The sequence below is a fragment of the Bubalus bubalis genome, chromosome X (assembly GCF_019923935.1).
Source record: "Bubalus bubalis isolate 160015118507 breed Murrah chromosome X, NDDB_SH_1, whole genome shotgun sequence".
Classification (NCBI taxonomy): domain Eukaryota; kingdom Metazoa; phylum Chordata; class Mammalia; order Artiodactyla; family Bovidae; genus Bubalus; species Bubalus bubalis.
In genome coordinates this window covers 122,143,703-122,166,837 of record NC_059181.1, presented here as the reverse complement: position 1 = coordinate 122,166,837, position 23,135 = coordinate 122,143,703, and the positions used below count along the sequence as shown (strand labels likewise).

Genomic DNA, 23,135 nt, shown 5'->3' with positions numbered 1-23,135 from the left:
TTGTAGCTTGCCCTCCGTCTCCTATTGCTCTACCATCTCCCACCTCCTCTTCGTCCTCCAGCCAGTAACTCATCTAGCCTGTTCACTCGATGCCAGCTCCTGTATGCCAGCTGTTGTACTGTGCTATTGTGCTTTTCAGGGTATTGTACTGTAAGATTGAAAATGTTTTAAAATATAAATTTATTTATTTTAATTGGAGGCTAATTACTTTACAATATTGTATTGGTTTTGCCATACATTGACATGAATGCGCCACGGGTGTAATTTTAAAAAATTTAAAAAATAGAAAATAAATAAAATGTTTTTATTTTTTGTGTTTGTATCTTATGTATTATTTGTGTGAAATGTATTATAAACCTACTACAGTATAGTACTATATAGATGATTGTGTTAGTTAGGTACCTAGGCTAACTTTGTTGGATTTATGAACAAATTGGACTTACAAATGTATTCTCAGAATGGAACTTGTTTGTATGTAGGGGACTTACTGTTTCATATAATATTGCTTATATGTGGAATCTAGAAAAATGATACAGATGAGCTTATTTGTAAAGCAGAAACAGAGACAGATAAAGAGAACAAACGAATGGACACCAACATGGGAGGGATGGGTGGGATGAACTGGGAGGCTGGCACTGACATATACACACTGGCATTGACATATACGCACTACTGATACTATGTATAAAATAGGTAACTAATGAGAACCTACTGTATAGCACAGGGAACTCTATTCAATACTCCGTAATGGCCTCTATGGGAAGGAAATCCAAAAAATAGGGGATATATATTTACATGTACTTGATTCACTTTGTTGTACAGCAGAAACTAACACAACATTGTAGAGCAACTATACTCCAATAAAAACAATAATAAATAAATATAAATAATTTTTTTAAAGACAGAAAATCCTCTAAACACTACAAAAATCTGTCATCTGAGGTACACCATTTCTTTCTGGTATTTATTCAGAATTGCTATTCTTGGATCAGAAAAAAGAGAATATGTACTCATATAAATGGTAAGCTAACATAATGGGGATATCTTTTTATAGGTATTAAGAAATTTACCCTTATCCACACAGGATGTTTAAGTATCCATCACAGGAAAAATGCCTCTGAACCATTTTGTCTTTACTGAAGATAAGTAGTAAAGTATGAAAACATTCCTGGAAATAATAAAAACAAATTCAAGACTGGTGTTCCCTTGCGGGAGGGAGCAAAGGAGGAGCAGGAAATATTGGAAAGTGTGCACAGGGCTCCAATTGCAGCTATAATTTGTTTCTTAAGCTGAATGGTGGGAATGTGGGTGTACTTTATTTTTTCTCTGCTCTTTGTGTGCTTGAAATGTTGCATGATTTTTTTCTAAAAAACAACAAGTAGCTGGAAGATGAATAAAGTACAAATGAGGAGTGACAGCAACTACCTTGCCGGGTACTTTACGCACACTGTTTCATCGACTTCTCACACCAACCTGGCAAGGTAGGTGGTTTAATTTTCACTTTACAAGTGAGAAAACTAAGGTTTGAAAGTGAAGTGAATCCTGTTTACAATAGCTAGAACATGGAAGCAATCTAGATGTCCATTGGCAGACAAATGGATAAGAAAGCTGTAGTATATATGCACAATGGAATATTACTCAGCTATTCAAAAGAATGCATTTGAGTCGGTTCTAAAGAGGTGGATGAAACTGGAGCCTATTATACAGAGTGAAGTAAGCCAGAAAGAAAAACACCAATACAGTATATTAATGCATATATATGGATTTTAGAAAGATGGTAACAATGACCCTATATGCGAGACAGCAAAAGAGACACAGATATAAAGAACAGACTTTTCGACTCTGTGGGAAAAGGCAAGGGTGAGATAATTTGGGAGAATAGCATTGAAACTTGCATGTGAAACATATGTGAAATAGATGACCAGTCCAAGTTCGATGCATGAAACAGGGCACTCAAAGCCAGTGCGCTGGGACTACCCAGAGGGATGGGATGGGGAGGGAGGTGGGAGCGGGGGTTCAGGATGGGGGACACACGTACACCCATGGCTGATTCATGTCAATGTATGGCAAAAAAAACACTACAATATTGTAAAGCAATTAGCCTCCAATTAAAATTAATTAATTAATTTTTTAAAAAGTGAACTGAATCACCCTGGATAACACAGCTTCTAAGTGGCAGAACTGTAAACTGAGACAATATAAAAGTGGTAAAAAGTTTAGGATCTAACAGCAAGGACCCAACAGAAGCAGAGGAGAATAAGAAGAGGTAGCAGGAATATACAGAAGAACTATACAAAAAAGGTCTTAATGACCCAGATAACCATGATAGTGTGGTCACTCACCTAGAGCCAGACATCCTGGAGTATGGAGTCAAGTGGGCCTTAGGAAGCATCACTACAAACACAGCTACTGGAGGTGATGGGATTCCAGTTGAGCTATTTAAAATCCTACAAGATGATGCTGTTAAAGTGCTGCACTCAATATGTCAGCAAATTTGGAAAACTCAGTGGTGGCTACAGGACTGGAAAAGATCAGTTTTCATTCCAATGCCAAAGAAAGGCAATACCAAAGAATACTCAAACTACCATACAGTTGAGTTCATTTCACATGCTAGCAAGGTTATGCTCAAAATCCTTCAAGCTAGGCTTCAGGAGCATGTGAACCAAGAACTTCCAGAGGTACAAGCTGGGTTTTGAAGAGGCAGAGGAACCAGAGAGCAAATTGCCAACATTCGTTGGAACATGGAGAAAGCAAGGGAATTCCAGAAAAACGTCTACTTCTGCTTCGCTGACTATGCTAAAGCCTTTGACTCTGTGGATCACAACAAACTGTGCAAAATTCTTAAAGAGATGGGAGTACTAGACCACCTTACCTGTCTCCTCAGAAGCTTGTATGCCGTACGAGAAGCAACAGTTAGAAACGGACATGGAACAACTGACTGGTTCAAAACTGCAAAAGGAGTACAAGCCTGTATATTGTCATCCTGCTTATTTAACTTACATGCAGAATACATCATGTGAAATGTTGGGCTGAATGAATCAGAAGCTGGAATCAAGATTGCTGGGAGAAATATCAGCAACCTCAGATATGCAGATGATACCACTCTAATGGCAGAAAGTGAAGAGGAACTAAAGAACTTCTTGATGACGGTGAAAGAAGAGAGTGAAAAAGTTGACTTGAAACTCAACATTAAAAAAACTAAGATCATGGCATCCAGTCCCATAACCTCATGGCAAATAAATGGGGAAAAAATGGAAACTGGCAGATTTTATTTTCTTGGACTCCAAAATCACTGCGGACAGTAACTGTAGTCATGCAATTAAGACACTTGGTCCTTGGAAGAAAAGCTATGACAAACCTAAACAGTATATTAAAAAGCAGAGATATCACTTTGCCTACAAATGTATATATATATATATATATATATATATAGTCAAAGCTATAGTTGTTCCAGTAGTCATGTATGGATGTGAGAGTTGGACCATAAAGAAAGCTGAGCGCTGAATAATTGATGCTTTTGAACTGTGGTGCTGGAGAAGACTTGAGAGTCCCTTGGACTGCAAGGAGATCCAACCAGTCAATTCTAAAGGAAATCAATTCTGAATATTCATTGGAAGGACTGATGCTGAAGCTGAAGCTCCAATACTTTGGCCACCTGATGAACTGACTCATTGGAAAAGACCCCGATGCTGGGAAAGATTGAAGGCAGGAGGAGAAGGGGGCGAGAGAGGATGAGGTGCTTAGGTAGCATCACCAACTCAATGGACATGAATTTGAGAAAACTCTGAGAGACAGTGGAGGACAAAGGAGCCTGGAATGCTGCAATCCATGGGGTTACAAAGAGTTGGACATGACTCAGTGAATGAACAATAACAACAAAAACTGAGAGGAGGCTGGTCCTCTTAATTAAGAGCAACAAGCTACACAAGAGGCCAGCTAGGTTGCTAGAGAGAACCAGGGAAAGAGACAACTAAGGAGGGCCAGAAGAAACTTCAAACACTGGTCTCAAAAAACTATCCCTAGAATGAGATCCCAGAAATAAACCCAGATACCTATGGTCAATTAATCTTCGACAAAGGAGGCAAGAGTATAAAATGGAGAAAAGTCAGTCTCTTCAGCAAATGGTATGGGAAAGCTGGATAGCCACATGGAAATCAATGAAGTTAGAACACTCCCTTACACCATACACAAAGATAAGTCAATATGGCTTAAAGACTTAAAAATAATACAGGACACCATAAAACTCCTAGAAGAGAACATAGGCAAAACATTCTCTGACATAAATTGTACCAGTGTTTTCTTAGGTCAGTCTCCCAAGGCAATAGAAATAAAAGCAAAAATAAACAAATGGGACCTAACCAAACTTTTAAGCTTTTGACAGCAGAGGAAACCATTAACAAAACGAAAAGACAACCCACAGAATGGGAGAAAATGTTTGCAAACCATGTGACTGACAAGGGGTTAAATTCTAAAATATACAAACAGCTCATACAACTCTATATCAAAAAATCGATCCAATCCAAAAACGGATTTGACATTTTTGTCAAATAAGTAGACATTTCTAAGTAGACGTTTCTCTGAAAAAGACATACAGATGGCCAATAAGCACATGAAAAGATGCTCAGCATCACTAATTATTAGAGGAATTGCAAAACAGAAATGAAATGAAGTATCACCTCACACAAATGGAAAATAACAAATACTATACATATATCCTTACTCCTCTTTCTTCTCTTAGCTTAATTAATAGACAGAAAATTATTATACTACTAATAATTATGGGAATGTATTATTGGGTTTATAACATATAGACATGATATGTATAACAAAAATAGCACAAAAAGGGAAGTAGAGAAAAAGAAAAGGAAGTAGAAATAGAGCTATACTAAAAGCAACGTTTTTATATCTCCTCAGAATTAAGTTACTGTTAATATGAAGCAGATTCAGGCAAGATGTATATGGAAAGCCTCAAAGCAAACACCAAAAAAAATAATTTATGGGGTGGGAGAAGAGATTGACTCAGGTGGGCATGAGGGATCTGCTGTGACAGAAATGATTTTGAATTGTGGTGATGTTTGTATAACTCTATACATTTACTAAATATAAGTTAAGCAAACTGGTTAAAAAACAAAATAATTCAAAAAATCATTAAAGGAAATTGGGTTTAAGCTCTGACATCCAAAGAGCTTAGAAGTTATCATTACCATTCTCACAACAAGAAAAACACTGAACAAACTGAAAATGAATTACTTTGTTTAGATCCACTGAGAATTGAGATCACAGGGAGAGCCACCAGCCCAAAATCTAGAAAGACAGTCAAACAGAAAGAATTAAAACCAAGATCAATTTCCCTGAGGAGAAGCCACTGGTACTTTTGATACACTGCAAGAGTCTGAGCATGGACTAGCTTGACAATTAAAAATTCCCAAGGATCCAGTTTTAGGGAGCCCAAAACTTTTGTGCATTTTGTATCCATTAACCCAAGCAGGCTGTCATAGAGACAATCAGAGAAAAATCCCTTTGTGTTTCAGAGAAGGGGAGAGAAAAGTGACCATACTGAAATGCTCCCAGAACATTCTCTGTAACAAAGGCTTGCTCTCCAAAGGAAACTATATTGTCAGAGACTTATCTGACCCTCTCTCATCTTCCTCTCATAAGTAAGAGGAGGAAAAAAGTCTAAGAAACACTTCTACAGATCAGAGGTCAGGGACACTGGTCCATTAAATAAGTAAAATTTATCCATAATATTATAGAATGCATCCCCTCCATTACACCTTATACCAACCACATGAACATGGCTCCAATATAACAATGGTGGGTTACAGCTGAGAGAGCTGCAAGACATAGACTCTGTGAAGAAACTCTTAAGAAACACAAAGATACAGAGGGAGGGGAACAAACAAAGAAACTAGAAAAAAAACTAAAGCCTCTAGTACTCACAGAAAGCACAAGCAAAAGAAGAAAAAATAAGTAAGTGGGACTATATCAAACTCCAAAACTTCTGCACAAGTAAAGGAAACTATCAATAAAAAGAAAGGCAACCTATGGAATAGGAGAAAATATTTGCAAGTCATAATCGTATAAGGGGCAATATTCATAATATATAAAGAACTAAACTCAATAGCAAAAAAAAAAAAAAAAAAAGAGCCAAACAATCTGATTTAAAAATGGGTTGAAGAACTGAAAAGACATTTTTCCAAAGAAAAGATACAAATGACCAACAGGTACATAAAAAGGTGCTCAGTATCACAAATCATCAGGGAAATACAAATCAAAACAATAATCAAATACTACTCATGCCTGCAGGATGGCTATTATCAAAAAGACAAGAGATGACAAGTGTTGGAAAGGATGTGGAAGAAAGGGAACCCTTGTTCACTATTGGTGGGAATGTAAATTGGTGCAGCTACTATGTAAAACAGTATAGGGGTTCCTCAAAAAATTAATATATCTACCATATGACTCAGCAATTTCACTTCTGGGTATATATCCAAAAACAAAACAAAGCAAAAAAAACTCAATTTAGAAAAGATACATTCATCCCAGTACAGCAGCACTATTTACAATGGCCAAAATACGAAAACAACCTAAGTTTTCATGGGTAGATGAATGGATAAAGAAGCTGTTTTATATAAAACATTTCAGCCCATTTTTAAAACAGATTGTTTGGCTCTTTTTTTTTCTATTGAGTTGTGTATACATATATACACACTAATCAGCCATGAGAAAAAGAAATCCTGCCATATGCAACAACATGGATGGACATTAAGGGCATAATGCTAAAGTGAAATAAACCAGACAGAGAAAAATACTGTATGGTATCACTTACATGTGGAATCTAAGTAAAACGTCAAGCTCAAAAAGAGAGAGACAGAGAGAGAAACTTGTCATATATAATAGAATTCCCATAAGACTATTAGTGGTTCTCTCAGCAGAATCTTTGCAGGTCAGAAGGGAGAGGGATGATATATTGAAAGTTGTTTTTAATTTTTTTAATTGAAGGATAATTGCTTTACAGAATTTAGTCACCAAGTTATGTCTGACTCTTGTGACCTCATGGACTGCAGCTTGCCAGGCTCCTCTGTCCATGAGATTTCCTAGGCAAGAATACTGGAATGGGTTGCCATTTCCTTCTTCAGGGGAGCTTTCCAACCCAGGGACTGAACCTACATCTCCTGCGTTGCAGGTCGATTTTTTACTGCTGAGCCACCAGTGAAGCCCTATATTGAAAGTACTGAAAGAAAAATACTGCCAACCAATAATATAATATCTGGCATTATTATCCTTCATAAACAAAGGAGAAATAAAGACTTTCCCACATAAACAAAAGCTGGAGACTGTATCACCATTAGATCTGCCTTTACAAGAAATTCTAAAGAGAGTCCTTTAAGTTGAAATTAAAAGACACTAAACAGCAACACAATAGCGTTCTTATTTATAAAGTCACTGGTAAAGTTAAATATATAAACAAATACAGAATACTATAATACTGTTGTTAGCTGTAGTACATAACTTGCTTTAATTCTGGCATAGAAATTAAGAGATAAAAGTATAAAAATAACTATAAAAAGATGCTAATGTATTGACTCATTGGAAAAGACTCTGATGCTGGGAGGGATTGGGGGCAGGAGGAGAAGGGGACGACAGAGGATGAGATGGCTGGATGGCATCACCGACTCGATGGACATGAGTTTGAGTGAACTCCGGGAGTTGGTGATGGACAGGGAGGCCTGGTGTGCTGCGATTCATGGGGTCGCAAAGAATCGGACAGGACTGAGCGACTGAACTGAACTGAATGGATATACAATGTAAAAAGATGTATCTTGTGACATCAATAACATAAAGTGGAGGGGAAGTAAAGTGTAGAGTTGTGTGTGTAACTGAAGTCAAATTTTATCAACTTAAAAGAGACTGTTACATTTTATGTAAGCCCTATAGTGATCATAAAGAAATGCCTATGGATGATACACAAATGAAAATAAGAAAGGAATCAAAACATGTCACTACACAAAATCAATAAAACATGAAGGAAGACAGCAAGAGACAAAAAAGAGCAAGATAAACAGAAAACAGAAAACAATGAACAAAATGGCAATAGTAAGTTCTTACTTTTCAATAATTACTTTAAATTTAAATGGATTAAAGTCCTCAAAAGATATAGAATGGCTGAATGGATTTTTTTTAAAGACCCAAATACATGCTGTCTAAAAAAAACTCACTTTATTTTTAAAGACAAACTCAGGCTGAAAGCAAAGAGATGGAAAAAGACATTTTATGCAAATAGTAACCAAAAGAGCACAAGGGTGGCCACATTTATATCAGACAAAATAGACTTGATATCAAAAACTGTCAAAAGAGACAAAGAAGGAAAAAAAAGTATCACAGTAAAATGATTAACTAACCAAGAAGATATAACAATTAAAATATGTATATATGCAAACATCAGAGCACACAAATATATAAAGCAAATATGAACAGACTAAAAGGAGATATAGATAGCAACACAATAATACCAGAGAAATTTAATATTGCACTATCAATCATGGATATAACATCCAGATAAAAAATGACTTGAAAAATGTTTATAGATCATATAGACCTAGCAAACATATACATATCAATCTGCCCAACAGAGCAGCATATGCATTCTTTTAGTGCACAGAGACCAATTTCCAGGTTAGGTTATATGTTATGTTACAAAACAAAACTTAACTTTAAAAATACTGAAATCATACCAAGTATCCTTTCTGATTCCAACAGAATGAAACTAGAAATTAACAGAAAATTGGAAAATCCCCAAATATGTGGAAATTAAACAACACACTCTTGAACAACCAAGGGCCAAAGAAGAAATCAAAAGGGAAATTAGAAAATATCTTCAGACAAATTATAATAAAAATACAACATATCGAAACGTACAGAATGCAACAAAACAATTCTAAAAAGGAAGTTTATAGTGATAAATGCCTATATTAAAAAGAAGAAAGAGCTCAAACAATCTGACTTTACACCTTAAAGAACTAGAAAAAAGAACAACAAACTAGGTCCAAAGTTAGCAGAAGGAAAGAAATAATAAAAATTAGAGCTGAAAAAATAAACAAAATTGACCTTTAGTAGACTAAGGAAAAAGACTCAAATAAATTAAGAAAATTAAATAAGAGACATTACAACTGATGCCATGAAAATAAAAAGGATCATAAGCGACTACAGGCATACCTCTTTTTATTGCTCTTCACTTTATTGTGCTTCACATATATCGTATTTTTTACAAATTGAAAGTTTGTGGCAACCCTGCATCAAGCAAATCTATCAGCACCACTTTTCCAACAGCATCATTTTAAAATTAAGATATGCACATTTTAAAACATGTCAATGCATGCTTAATAGCCTATAGTATAGTGTAAACATAACTTTTATATGCATTAGGAAACAAAAAACTTTCAGGTAAGTTGCTTTATTGCAGTGGCCTGGACCAAACCTGCAATGTCTCCAAGATATGTCTATTCTATGAACAATTATAAACTAACATACTGAATAACATAGAAGAAATAGACAAATTCCTGGAAACATACAGCCTACCAAGACTGAATCATGAAAAAAAAATAATTAACACACCAATAATGAGTAAGAAGATTGAATTTGTAATCAAAAACCTCCCAACAAAGGAAAGCCCTGAACCCAACGGCTACACTGCTGAATTCTATCAAACATTTAAAAATGAATTAACACCAATCCTCCTCAAACTTTTTCAAAAAAATCAAAGAGAAAGGAACACTTTCAAACTAATTTTATTAGACCAGCATTACCTTGATACCAGAGCCAGAGAAAGATACCACAAGAAAAGAAAACTACAGACCATTATCCTGATGAATATAGATACAAAAATCCTCGACAAAATATGAGCAAACCAAATCTAATAGCACTTTTTAAAAGCATCATACACCATGACCAAGTGGGAAATATCCCTAGGACACAAAAATGATTTGACATAGAAAAATCAATCAGCGTGATACATCACACTCAAAGGACAAAAGATAAAAATCACATGATAATCTCAAGAGATGCAGAAAAAGCATTGACAAAAATCCAGCATCCTTTCATGATTAAAAAAAAAATAAACCACTCGACTAATCACAAACAGAAGGAAATTGCCTCAACATAAGAAGGCAATAGATGAAAAGCACACAGCTAACATACTCAGTGGTGAAAAACAGAGCTTTTTCTCTAAGATCAGGAACAAGATGCCTACTTTGGTTACTTCTATTCACATAGTACTGGCTGTCCTAGCCAGACAGGCAAGAAAGAATAACAGAAGGTATCCAAATGGGAAAGGAAGAAGTAAAATGATTTCTGTTCACAGATGACATGATTTTATACATAGAAAACCCTAAAGACGCCACCAAAAAAACTGGTAAAATTGATAAATGAATTCAGTAAAGTTGCAGTAATCAAAATTAACATACATGAATCAGTTGCATTTCTAAACACTAACAATGAATTATCCAAGAAAAAAAGAAACAGAGTAAGAAAGAAGGAAGGAAAAAAGAAAGTAAATAAGTCTCATTCACAATAGCATCAAAAGAATATAATACTTAGGACTAAACATAACCAAAGAGACCAAAGACTTGTACACTGAAAATTACAAAACATTGATGAAAAAATTAAAGAAGGAACAAACAAATGTAAAGACATCCCATGTTCACAAATCAGAAGAAATCATTTTGTTAAAATGTCTAGACATCTAAAGTGATCTACTGATTCAAAGTTATCCCTATAAATTCTTAGTGGCATTTTTTTGAGAAAAAGAAAAAAATCTCCAAATTCATATGGAACCAAAATGGACCCCAAATAACCAAAAGAATCTTGAGAAAGAACAAAGCTGGAGGCTTCACACTTGGTTCCAAAACATATTACAAATCTACAGTATTTAAAACAGTATGGTATTGGCACAAAAACAGACAATAGATCAATGGAACAAATAGGAAAGCCCAGAAATAAATCTATGTATATATATTTAATTGATCTTTGTCCAGGATGCCAAGAATGAGAAAAAACTGTTTTAAACAAATGGTACTAGAAAAACTGAACATGCACATCAAAAAAAGAAAGAAAGAAACTGGACCCTTACCTCACACCACACACTAAAATCAACTCAAAGTGGATTCAAGACTTAAACCTAAAACCTGAAACTGTAAAATTCCTAGAAGAAAACAGGAGAAATGCTTTACGATATTGGTCTTAGCAATGATCTCCAAGAGCACAGTTAACAAAAGGAAAAATAGGCAAGTGGAACTACATCAAACTAAAAGCCTTCTTCACAGCAAAGGAAACAATCAAGAAAATGAGAAGGCAATCCATAAAATAGGAAAAAAATTTGTAATTCATATATTTGATAAAGGGCTAACCTCCGAAACAAATAAGGAACTTCTACAGATCAGATCAGATCATATCAGTCGCTCAGTCATGTCCGACTCTTTGCGACCCCATGAATCGCAGCATGCCAGGCCTCCCTGTCCATCACCAACTCCCGGAGTTCACTGAGACTCACGTCCATCAGGTGACTATGCCAAAGCCTTGGACTGTGTGGAACTCCTACAACTCAATAGTAAAAATACTAATAACCCAATTTAGAAGTGGGCAAAGGACTTGAATAGACATTTTTCCTAAGAAGACATACAAATGGTACATGAAAAGATGTTAAATATCACTAATCCTTAGGGAAGTGCAAATCAGAACTATGATGATATTTTATAATAACTATAAATGGAGTATAACCTTTAAAAATTTTGAATCACTATATTGTACACCTGTAACTTATATTAACATTGTACAACTATGCTTCAATTAAAATATTACTTGAGTATTTATTTGAGGAAAACAGATACATGACCCTTACTACATAAGACTGTATACATTTAGGTAAAGAACTGGAGAAGGAAATGGCAACCCACTCCAGTACTCTTGCCTAGAGAATCCTGTGGACAGAGGAGCCTGGTGGGCTGCCGTCTATGGGGTCGCACAGAGTCAGACACGACTAAAGCGACTTAGCATGCATGCATGCATTGGAGGAGGAAATGGCAATCCACTCCAGTATTCTTGCCTGGAGAATCCCAGGGACAGAGGAGCCTGGTGGGCTGCCGTCTATGGGGTCACACAGAGTCGGACACGACTGAAGCGACTTAGCAGCAGCAGCAGGTAAAGAACTGTAGAAACACACACAGAGATACACACACAAACAATGAGACATTCCCTCACATCTGATTAGGATGGTCATTACCAAAAAATAAAGAAAGAGAACTCTCGTGGTGCAGAGGATGAGAGTTCACCTGCCAGTGTGGGGGACACGGGTTTGATCCCTGGTCCAGGAGGATTCCACGTGCCGCAAAGCAGCTGGCCACCACAAGCACCACAGCTACTGAGTCCATGCTCCAGAGCCTGCACGCCGCAACTGCTGAAGCCCACGTGCCTAGACCTGTGCTCCGCAACAAGAGAAGCCAGCCCTATGAGAACCCCGTGCACCACAACTGGAGAGTAGCCCCTGCTCGCCACGACTAGGGAAGGCCCACGCAAAGCAATGAAGACCCAGTGCAGCCAAAAACAAATAAATCATTAAAAGTAAGAAAGACAAATGCTGGCAAAGATGTGAAGACACTGGAATCTTTGTGCACTGTTGGTGGGAATATAAATTGGTGCAGCCAGTGGAAAATAGTATGGAAATTCCTCAAAACACTGAAAATAGAACTACTATTTAATCCAGCAATCCAACTTTTGGGTATTTATCCAAATAAATTGAAATAAGAATCTCAAAGAGACATTTGCATTCCCATGTTTGCTGAGGCATTATTTACAATAGCCAAGTTGTGAAAACAATCTAAGTGTCCACTGATGATGAACGGATAAAGAAATGTACTATGTACTTGCCTATCTCTGTAAACAGAAGGAAATACTGTCATATGTGAAAATATAAATGAACTTTGAGGACATTACGCTAAGTGAAATAAGTCAGTCACAGAAACACATTACATGATTCCATTTATATAAGGTATCTACATTAGTCAAACTCTTAAAAGCAGGAAGTAAAATTGTGATTTCCAGGAGCTGAGGTAAGGGGAAAATGGGGAGTTACTCTTCAATGGATAGAAAGTTTCAGTTACAAAAGATGTAAAAGTTCTAGAGATCTGCTGTACAAAATTGTGCTAATAATTAACAATGCTGTTCTGTACACTTAAAAATTTGTTAGGAGGATAGATGTCATGTTATACAGTTGTTTGTTTGTTTTACACAATAAAAATAGAAGGAAAAAAGTGAAAGCAAAATTAAAACTTTCTCAGGCAAACAAAAACTGAGGCAAATTGTCACCAGTAGATTTTCTATCTAATAGTTTTAAGAGAAGTATTTTAGAGCGAAGGAAACTTGGATCTACATAGAAAAGGAAGAGTGTCAGAGAATAAATGCAGGTAAAATAAAATCTTTTTTTCTTATTTTTAATAGAACTGGTCAACGTAATAATAGCAACAATATACTGAGTGATTTTACATTATGAATAAGTAAAATGAATGAGAATAATGAGAGACGAGGGGGAAGAACTGATAATACTCCAAGTTCTGCTAAGTCACTTCAGTCGTGTCTGACTCTGTGTGACCCCAGAGACAGCAGCCCACCAGGCTCCCCGTCCCTGGGATTCTCCAGGCAAGAACACTGGAGTGGATTGCCATTTCCTTCTCCAATGCATGAAAGCGAAAAGTGAAAGTGAAGTCGCTCAGTTGTGTTTGACTCCTAGCGACCCCATGGACCGCAGCCCACCAGGCTCCTCCATCCATGGGATTTTCCAGGCAAGAGTACTGGAGTGGGGTGCCATCGCCTTCTCCGAGTTACTACTTGTGAAATGGTAAGTGTTATGTGAGTAGTTGTTGTAAGTGCTGTCAGAGTAGCTGCAAATGGATATTTCAAGCTCTAGGGAAATCACTAAAATTCTTCCTAAAAGAGAAGAGAAAATGAAATCATACAAAATGTTTAACTAAAACCAGAGAAGGTAGTACAAGGGGGATAGCAAAGAAGGAACAAGAGCAATGAATAGAAAACAGTTATAACATTTTAGATATTAATTCAACTATAATAATAATCACTTTAAATATGAATGGTCTAAATATGCCAGTTAAAAGATAGAGACTCTCAAAGTGGATTAAAAAGCAAGACTCAATTATATACTGTCTACAAGACACAGATTACAAAGCAAAGGAATGGAAAAAGACATATTAAGAGTAATCAAAAGATAGCTGGACTAGCTATATTAATTTCAGAAAAAGCTGATTATCAGAATATGGAAAATTATCAGGGATAAAGACAGAGAATTACATGAAGATAAAAAGGTCATCTCTCCAACAAGATAAAGCAATCCTTAACACAAATGCATCTAACAAAAGAACATCAAAACACTTGAGGGAAAAGAAAGTGATAGAACTGGAAGGAGAAATAGATGGCTCTGCTATTATAATCCATCCCTCTATCAGTATCAGTAAATTCAGCAGGTCAAAAATGGATAAGGATGTAATTGAAAAGAATAGTATCATTAATCTAGTTGATCTAACCAACATTTATTGAAAAATTGATTCAACAACAGCAAATACAAATTCTTAAGTTCACATGAACATTCACAAACATAGATCCAATTCTGGGACATAAAATACAGTGCAACAGATTTATAAGAATAGAAATCAACAAATGGTGCTGGGACAATTGGATCAGTTCAGTTCAGTCACTCAGTCATGTCTGACTCTTTGCAACCCCATGGACTGCAGCACACCAGGCTTCCCTGTCCAGCACCAACTCCCGGAGTTTACTCAAACTCATGTCCATTGAGTCGGTGATGCCATCCAACCATCTCATCCTCTGCTGTCCCCTTCTCCTCCCACCTTCAATCTTTCCCAGCACTAGGATCTTTTCCAATGAGTCAGTTCTTTGCATCAGGTGGCCAAAGTATAGGAGTTTCAGCTTCAGCATCAGTCCTTCCAATGAATATTCAGGACTGATTTCCTTTAGGATGGACTGGTTGGATCTCCTTGCAGTCCAAGGGACTCTCAAGATTCTTCTCCAACACCACAGTTCAAAAGCATCAATTCTTTACCACTCAGCTTTCTTAATAGTCCAACTCTCACATCCATACATGACTACTGGAAAAACCCATAGCTTTGACTAGACGGACCTTTGTTGGCAAAGTAATGTCTCTGCTTTTTAATATGCTGTCTAGGCTGGTCATAACTTTTCTTCCAAGGAGCAAGTGTCTTTTAATTTCATGGCTGCAGTCACCATCTGCAGTGATTTTGGAGCCCCCAAAAAAGTCTGTCACTGTTTCCATCGTTTCCCCATCTATTTGCCATGAAGTGATGGGACTGGATGCCATGATCTTAGTTTTCTGAATGTTGAGTTTTAAGCCAACTTTTTCACTTTCCTCTTTCACCAAGAGGCTCTTTAGTTCTTTGCTTTCTGCCATAAGGGTGGTATCATCTGCATATCTAAGGTTACTGATATTTCTCCCAGCAATCTTCATTCCAACTGTGCTTCCTCCAGTCCAGCATTTCTCATGATGCACTATATAAGCAGGGTGACAATATACAGTCTTGATGTGCTCCTTTCCCGATTTGGAACCAGTCTGTTGTTCCATGTCCTAACAGTCAGTTCTAACTGTTGCTTCTTGATCTGCACACAGATTTCTTAGGAGGCAGGTCAGTTGGTCTGGTATTTCTGTCTCTTTAAGAATTTTCCACAGTTTGTTGAGATCCACACAGTCAAAGGCTTTGGCATAGACAATAAAGCAGAAGTAGATGTTTTTCTGGAACTCTCTTGCTTTTTTGATGATCCAGCGGATGTTGGCAATTTGATCTCTGGTTCCTCTGCCTTTTTTAAATCCAGCTTGAACATCTGGAATTTCATGGTTCACGTACTGTTGAAGTCTGGCTTGGAGAATTTTGAGCATTACTTTGCTAACATGTGAGATGAATGCAATTGTGCAATAGTTTGAGCATTCTTTGGCATTGCCTTTATTTGGGATTGGAATGAAAACTGACCTTTTCCAGTCCTGTGGCCACTGCTGAGTTTTCCAAATTTGCTGGCATATTGAGTGCAGCACTTTAACAGCATCATCTTTTAGGATTTGAAATAGCTCAACTGGAATTTGATCACTTCCACTAGCTTTTTTCATAGTGATGCTTCCTAGGCCCACTTGACTTTGCATTCCAGGATGTCTGGCTCTAGATGAGTGATCACACCATTGTGATTATCTGGGTCGTGAAGATTTTTTTTGTACAGTTCTTCTGTGTATTCTTGCTACCTCTTCTTAATATCTTCTGCTTCTGTTAGGTCCATACCATTTCTGTCCTTTATTGTGCCTATCTTTGCATGAAAAGTTCCCTTGGTATCTCTAATTTTCTTGAAGAGATCTCTAGTCTTTCCCATTCTATTGTTTTCCTCTATTTCTTTGCATTGATCACTGAGGAAGGCTTTCTTATCTCTCCTTGCTATTCTTTGGAACTCTGCATTCAGATGGGTATATCTTTCCTCTTCTCCTTTGCCTTTTGCTTCTCTTCTTTTCACAGCTATTTGTAAGCCTCCTCAGACAAACATTTTGCCTTTTTGCATTTCTTTTTCTTAGGGATGGTCTTGATCACTGCCTCCTGTACAATGACACAAACCTCCATCCATAGTTCTTCAGGCACTCTGTCTAATTCTAATCTAAGATCTAATCCCTTGAATCTGTTTGTCACTTCCACTGTATAATCCACTTCCACTGTATAAGGGATTTCATTTAGGTCATACCTGAATGGTCTAGTGGTTTTCTCTACTTTCTTATCCACATACAAAAAAATGAAATTGGACTCCTACCTCACATCATATGTAAAAATTAGCTCAAAAAGGATTAAAGAGCTAAAATAAAGAGCTGCTGCTGCTGCTAAGTTGCTTCAGTCGTATCCGACTCTGTGCGACCCCATAGACGGCAGCCCACCAGGCTCCGCCGTCCCTGGGATTCTCCAGGCAAGAATACTGAAGTGGGTTGCCATTTCCTTCTCCAATGCATGAAAGTGAAAAGTGAAAGTGAAGTCGCTCAGTCGTGTCTGACTCTTAGCGACCCCATGAACTGCAGCCTACCAGGCTCCTCCGTCCATGGGATTTTCCAGGCAAGAGTGCTGGAGTGGGGAATTAAAGAGCTAATACTATAAAATTCTTAGAAAGGCATATCTTCATAGCCTAGATTAGGCAATATTTTTTTAGATATAACACCAAAATATAAGCAAAGTAGATAAAATAGATATATCGGACATCATAAAAATTAAACAAAATAAAAATTTTTGTGCTTCAAAAGATAGCATCAAGTGAGTAAAAAGAAAACCCACAAAATGGGAGAAATTTTTTTCAAATCACACGTTGGATAAGAGTATATAATGAAGAATGTACAAAGAAATATTGCCACTCAAAAATGAAAAGATGAATTAACTCACATAAAAAATGGACAAATGATTTGAGTAGATGTATTTCCACAGAAGATATTAAAATAGCCAAGAAGTACAGGAAATATCATTAGCCCTTAGAGAAATGGAAGGTGACTGCTACTAGTAAGGGGTTTCTTTTGAGGGTGATGGAAATATTCTGACCTAAACAGAGATGATGGTTGCACAACATTATATATACACAACCACTGAGTTGTACATTTTTAAATGGTGAATTTATGGTATGTTAATCATATCTCAATAACGAGACAAGTAACCCAGTTTAACAACAGGTGAAGGATCCGAATAGACATTTCCCCAAATGAAGGTACACCAATTGCCAATAAGCACATGAAAGATGTTCAACATCATGAGTCATTAGGGAAATGCAAATCAATATCACAATAAGGTATCATTTCATACCCTTTAGGAAGGCTATAATCTATAATCAAAAAGACTAATGATAACAAATGTTGGTGAGGATGTGGAGAAAGTATTAGTAGGAATATAAATTGGTGCAGCCACTTGGAAAAGTCTCACAGTTCCTCTAAAAGTAAAACAGAGTTACTGTATGACCCACCAATTTCACTCCTAGGTATCTACCCAAAAGAAATGAAAACATGTCCACACAAAGACTTGTACATGAGCCTTCATAATAACACCATTCACAATCCATATGTCCACAAGCTGGTGAATGGAAGAACAATATGTGGTATTCATACAATGGAATGTTTTTCATTATATGACAATTTAAAAAGCAGTGTACTGATAAGTGAAACAGCACTGATGAATCTTGAAAACATTATACTGAGTGAAAGAAGCCAGACACAAAAGGCCATATGTTGTGTGATTTCACTTAAATGAAATGTTCAGAATAAGCAAATCCATAGCGACCTAAAGTATTTCAGTGGTTGCCTTGGTCTGGCAATGGAGAGTCACTGCTAATGAGTATGGGTTTGTTTGGAGAATGATGAAAATCTTCTAATATTGATCATGGTGATGGTTGCACAACTCTGAATTTACTTAACACTTTAAATGGGTGAATTGTATAGTATGTGAATTATATCTCAATAAAGCTGTTATATTAAAAAGGAAATGGTAATATTTTATTTCTTAAGTACATAAGTGTTCATTTTATGATAATCCTTTAAATTTGCATTTAGAGTATTCTCTTTGTAGGTGAAACACATGCCTCCATAAAAACTTTTTTTTAGAAGTCTGACAGACCTGGATTCTAATTCTGGCTCAAGCACTTAACAGTTATGAGTACTTGGGCAGATTACTTAACCTTCCAATGTCTTATCTGTAAAGCAGAGATGGTAATAATAGTAACTCTATCATAGGCTTTTACATCATGTGCTTGGCACATTGTCAGTGTTATTATTAGCTCTAAGCAGTTGAGCCACTTGCCTAAATAATCCAGAGTCACGGCTTCTTTCTTTAAACTCCAACGTCCATATTTGCTATTTCATAAAAATTCACAACTTTCATCAGGGAAGTAAAACTGACCTCCAAGGAGAACCTACTGAATTCTACCTTCAAAATGCCCTTACATAACAGCTCTATAAAGCCAATCAAGCCCTTCACAAAACAGAACAAAACCAAAGTTTCCATCACTTTCTGAGGGTTGGTGTCAACTAGCGTTCCAGGTTGGCTCTGGGAGTTCAAGTCAAATTAAGAGAAAAATCTTTTCTGTCTTGAGCAGCCTCCAGAATCATGTTGGTCTGAATCTAGACTCTGAGTTCACTCATAAGAGCCTCTGCGTGTTGTTCTTCCTATTGTCCCACCTGGATTTCTAGCACACAGTTTCAAAGTCAAAACTGTCTTCAAGCCTATCCTACCGAATCCTGGTCCCGATGACTATATCAGTGAATGTGTCAAGGATGAGTTGTCAGAGGGTAAGGAAGGGCAGGAGAGACGTGAGCTCAGCTGGATCCCTTGTAAGGACTCTTAAAGGAGACAGTGTTCTGCTGTTCTCCATGAATCCGAAAGCTTATATTCGTGTATAATTATAATCTGAGATCTTTGCTTAAAGTACGTGACACATAATTTCATGTCTATTTCTCTCAAGAATCTACGCTCCATGAGGGAAGGGACCTTCTCTTCCCTGTTCACAACTGGATCCCCATCAGCTACTATAGGACTTTGCACATAGTAGGTGCTCAATAAATTACCTGTTACATGAATGGGCAATAAAACCATATAACAATGAATTGATTTCTGGTATGATGAAAAGGGATAATCAAGAGTTCGGAAGGAGACTCTAGATTTCCAAATAGGTAGTCCGAGGAAAAGGTATCATTGCAAAACAGCTTTTGGAGGGAAATGTTAATAATTTACCTGTGCTGGGTGAGCACATTTACAGCTGAAGGATGATTTGCACAGTAAGCCAGATACATAGATTTAAAATGAGGCATGAGGCTCAGAAGACAACCACCTACTTTGTGTTGGTTTTCTGGAAACCTGTAAGTAAAACAAGTGGAACACACAATGTAACAGAAAACAAGATAAAGGAAGGTGATTTCTACTAAACCTGGCAACATGCAAACCTTTTGAATTCTTTTGCCAAAGTTAAAAAGAAACTTCTATATTATAACCATTTTATCTATGAAATGCAAGTTCTTGGCCACTGCTTTAAACCCCAGCCACCAAACATAGCTCCAATACATAGAGTCAGATACTTATTTTGCATTAATAGGGGTTTTAAGATGCTTATTCAAATTACAATATTCAAATTTAGCCAGACACACTAAAAATACTCTTGATTAATTTACATGAAGTTCAAGTACAGATAGTTTAGTTGGTAAAAAATCTGCCTGCAATGCAAGAGACCCTGGTTCGATTTCTGGGTTGGGAAGATCCACTGGAGAAGGGATAGGCTACCCACTCTAGTATCCTTGGGCTTCCCTGGTGGCTCAGCTGGTAAAGAATCTACCTGCAATGTGGGAGACCTGGATTCGATCCCTGGGTTGGGAAGATCCCCTGGAAAAAGGAACAGCTACTCACTCCAGTCTTCTGGCCTGGAGAATTCCATGGACTGTATAGTCCATTGGGTCACAAAGAGTCGGACATGATGGAGCAACTTTCACTTCACTTCACTTTAAGTACAGACAAAACTAACTGAATCCAGAAATGATGCATCACAAAGAAGTGTTATGTAGTCTTGGTGGCAGTTGCTAGGCAAGGTGACATCCAGATGTTTAAAATTACAAGTCACCTATCTTAGTTTGCAAAAAACTCAGAAAAACACAAGAAAAAAATTACTTGGAATTCCACCATTCAGAGATATCGATTATAATAATTTTGGCTCATTCTTTGGACTCTTCTATGTATTTCTATATAAAATGGAAAACAAAGATGACAAATCTAGATGGCAATCTGCTCTTAGTCACCATCTTTCCATACCAATCATCTGGATCCCTACAGCATTTGGAGTGGCTCTTGAGGTCTCCTTGTGAGGGCTCTCGCCAGCTTCCTCCGTGGACAACCACTTGTGCTTCACAAAGTTCAAGAAACAGGCAATTGCCCCCAAGTTCCCTATAGACAATAAAAGTCACCAATGTCTGAGATCCACCACTTGGACAACTAATCTTGCTCCAGAAGCAAATTCCTTGATGATCATCACAGTTCACTCTGCAGTATGAAGTTGAACACCTCAATGATCTAGCTAGCCTTCAATGATGTATTGTGCTTCACATAAAGGTATTACTTGGAAAAGTAATTCCCTATGTACGAATTATCATCTAATAGATGATAAAGGCATCATCTATAGTCAATTTAGACCTTATTTGTCAACATAATTCTTAAATAAAGCCAGAAGTAATTGACTAGATGTAGAACACTGATAAGCAACTAGTGGTCTGACACTGTGAATACCACCACCTAGTGAATTTTCTCTGTTGTTGTTATTGTATAGTTGCTCAGTCATGTCCAACTGTTTTGCGACCCCATGGACTGTATGTAGCGTGCCAGGCTCCTCTGTCCATGGGATTTCCCAAGCAAGAATACTGGAGTGGGCTGCCATTTCCTTCTCCAGGGACTCTTCCTGACCCAGGGATTGTACCCCAATCTCCCACTGTGCAGGCAGATTCTTTATCACTGAGCCACCAGGGAAGTCCAGATTTTCTCTGTACTGGGGCAATTTACTAAAGTTGTAATAAAGGTATAAATGCATAAATACAAAGTGCCCATATCTAAGACAACAGTCAAAAGAAAACAAAGCACACATTTAAAAAACCCAATGTTGCTAGCTATCTTAATGGCAATGTGAGACACTTACTTTGAACATTCTTCCAAGGCTTGGCAGAGCGTCTGTTGAAATGTACATACTTCCTCGAAGTTTCCCAATAAAGATGTAAACTCCACAGTACTCAGACTGAAAAATAGATATATGCAGCTTCAGTGAAGAGAACTTGGGGATGACTTGAGCTATCTCTCTCTAGTCTGGTTAGGCGACAGTTTGCTAGTAACTGGCAAATGGGACAAAAGAAGCAATTCTTATATTTTAACTTTTGCTTCTGAATTGACACCAACTCTGTGGTCTTAAGCAACTTTCTAAAACTTCTTTCCTTGGTTTCCTTTTCTATGACAAGAATAATGATCCTAAAGAAATGAGTGTTTACAAGGGACATTAGGTATTTTACAAAGTGAGGAGTAAATGAGTAACAAGTGCTTAACATCTGAGCATTGACAGAGAACAGATTGGTGGTTGCCAAAGGTGGGGAGAGGGGGTGGGTGGAATGGATTACGGTGGTCAAAAGGTTCAAGCTTCTAGTTATAAAATAAGGAAGGCATAGGGATGGAATGTACGGCATGGTGACCATAGTCAATAATACTGTACTGCATATTGGAAAGTTTCTGAGAGAGTAGGTCTTAAAAGTCCTTATCACAAGAAAAAAATTTTGTAACTATGTGTGATGATAAATGTTAACTAGATTTACTGCAGTGATTATTTCACAATATATACAAATACTGAATCATTACACTGCACATCTGAACTAATATAATGTTTACATGTCAACTGTATCTCAATAAAAAATAAATAAGAATCTAAAGTAGGTAGAATACATCACAGTTGGGAATAAGTGTAAAAACTTTTGAATTCTCTCCCCTAGAGGAGCTGGGACAGTAATTGGAAGATGTTATATATGCCATATAAGGCACAAAGAAAAAGAGCAAAATCCAGCTTCTCTTAAATTAAAAGGCTCATAAATCAACTCAAGGAAATCTGGAGAGGAAGTAGGAGGGAAGAAATACTACTGATGTGTGTGTTTGTTTTTGGAATGGAGTAGAATCAAACAAAGACAAACTGAACAATTTTATCCATCACCTCTGTACTAAGAATTTTCTCATCTTTTCTTCTCATATCGGAAAAAAAAAAAAAAAAAAGGAGCCAACCCTAGTATTGCGCTTAACACTGAGGTAAGCATTTTATAAATAACAACTTGTCTTAACCTTACAACAACTTTATGAGATAGATACTATCGCTGTCTCCATTTTACACATAAGGAAACCCACACACAGAGAGGTTAAGCAAATCAGCCAAAGTCACAAAGCCAGCGAATGGTGAAGCCAGAAGTTGAACTCAAACATTCTAGCTCCAGAGTAAATGCTTCTACTTTTTGAGAGAAAACTTTTCTGAAGATTGACTTAAAA

At 37.0% G+C, this 23,135-nt stretch overlaps 1 protein-coding gene across 11 annotated transcripts in view; it reads right to left on the bottom strand.

Annotated features, from left to right (window-relative positions):
• The window catches only part of ARHGEF6 (Rac/Cdc42 guanine nucleotide exchange factor 6), a 116,559-nt gene that overhangs the window by 30,270 nt on the left and 63,154 nt on the right, over positions 1 to 23,135 (bottom strand). For all 11 annotated transcript variants that reach the window (XM_044937218.1, XM_044937219.1, XM_025276678.2 and 8 more), the window contains 2 exons: positions 21,760 to 21,855; positions 19,821 to 19,943 (listed from right to left, as the gene is read on the bottom strand). In XM_044937218.1, the coding sequence (XP_044793153.1) occupies positions 19,821 to 19,943; positions 21,760 to 21,855 (219 nt within the window). The remainder of the gene's footprint in view (positions 1 to 19,820; positions 19,944 to 21,759; positions 21,856 to 23,135) is intronic.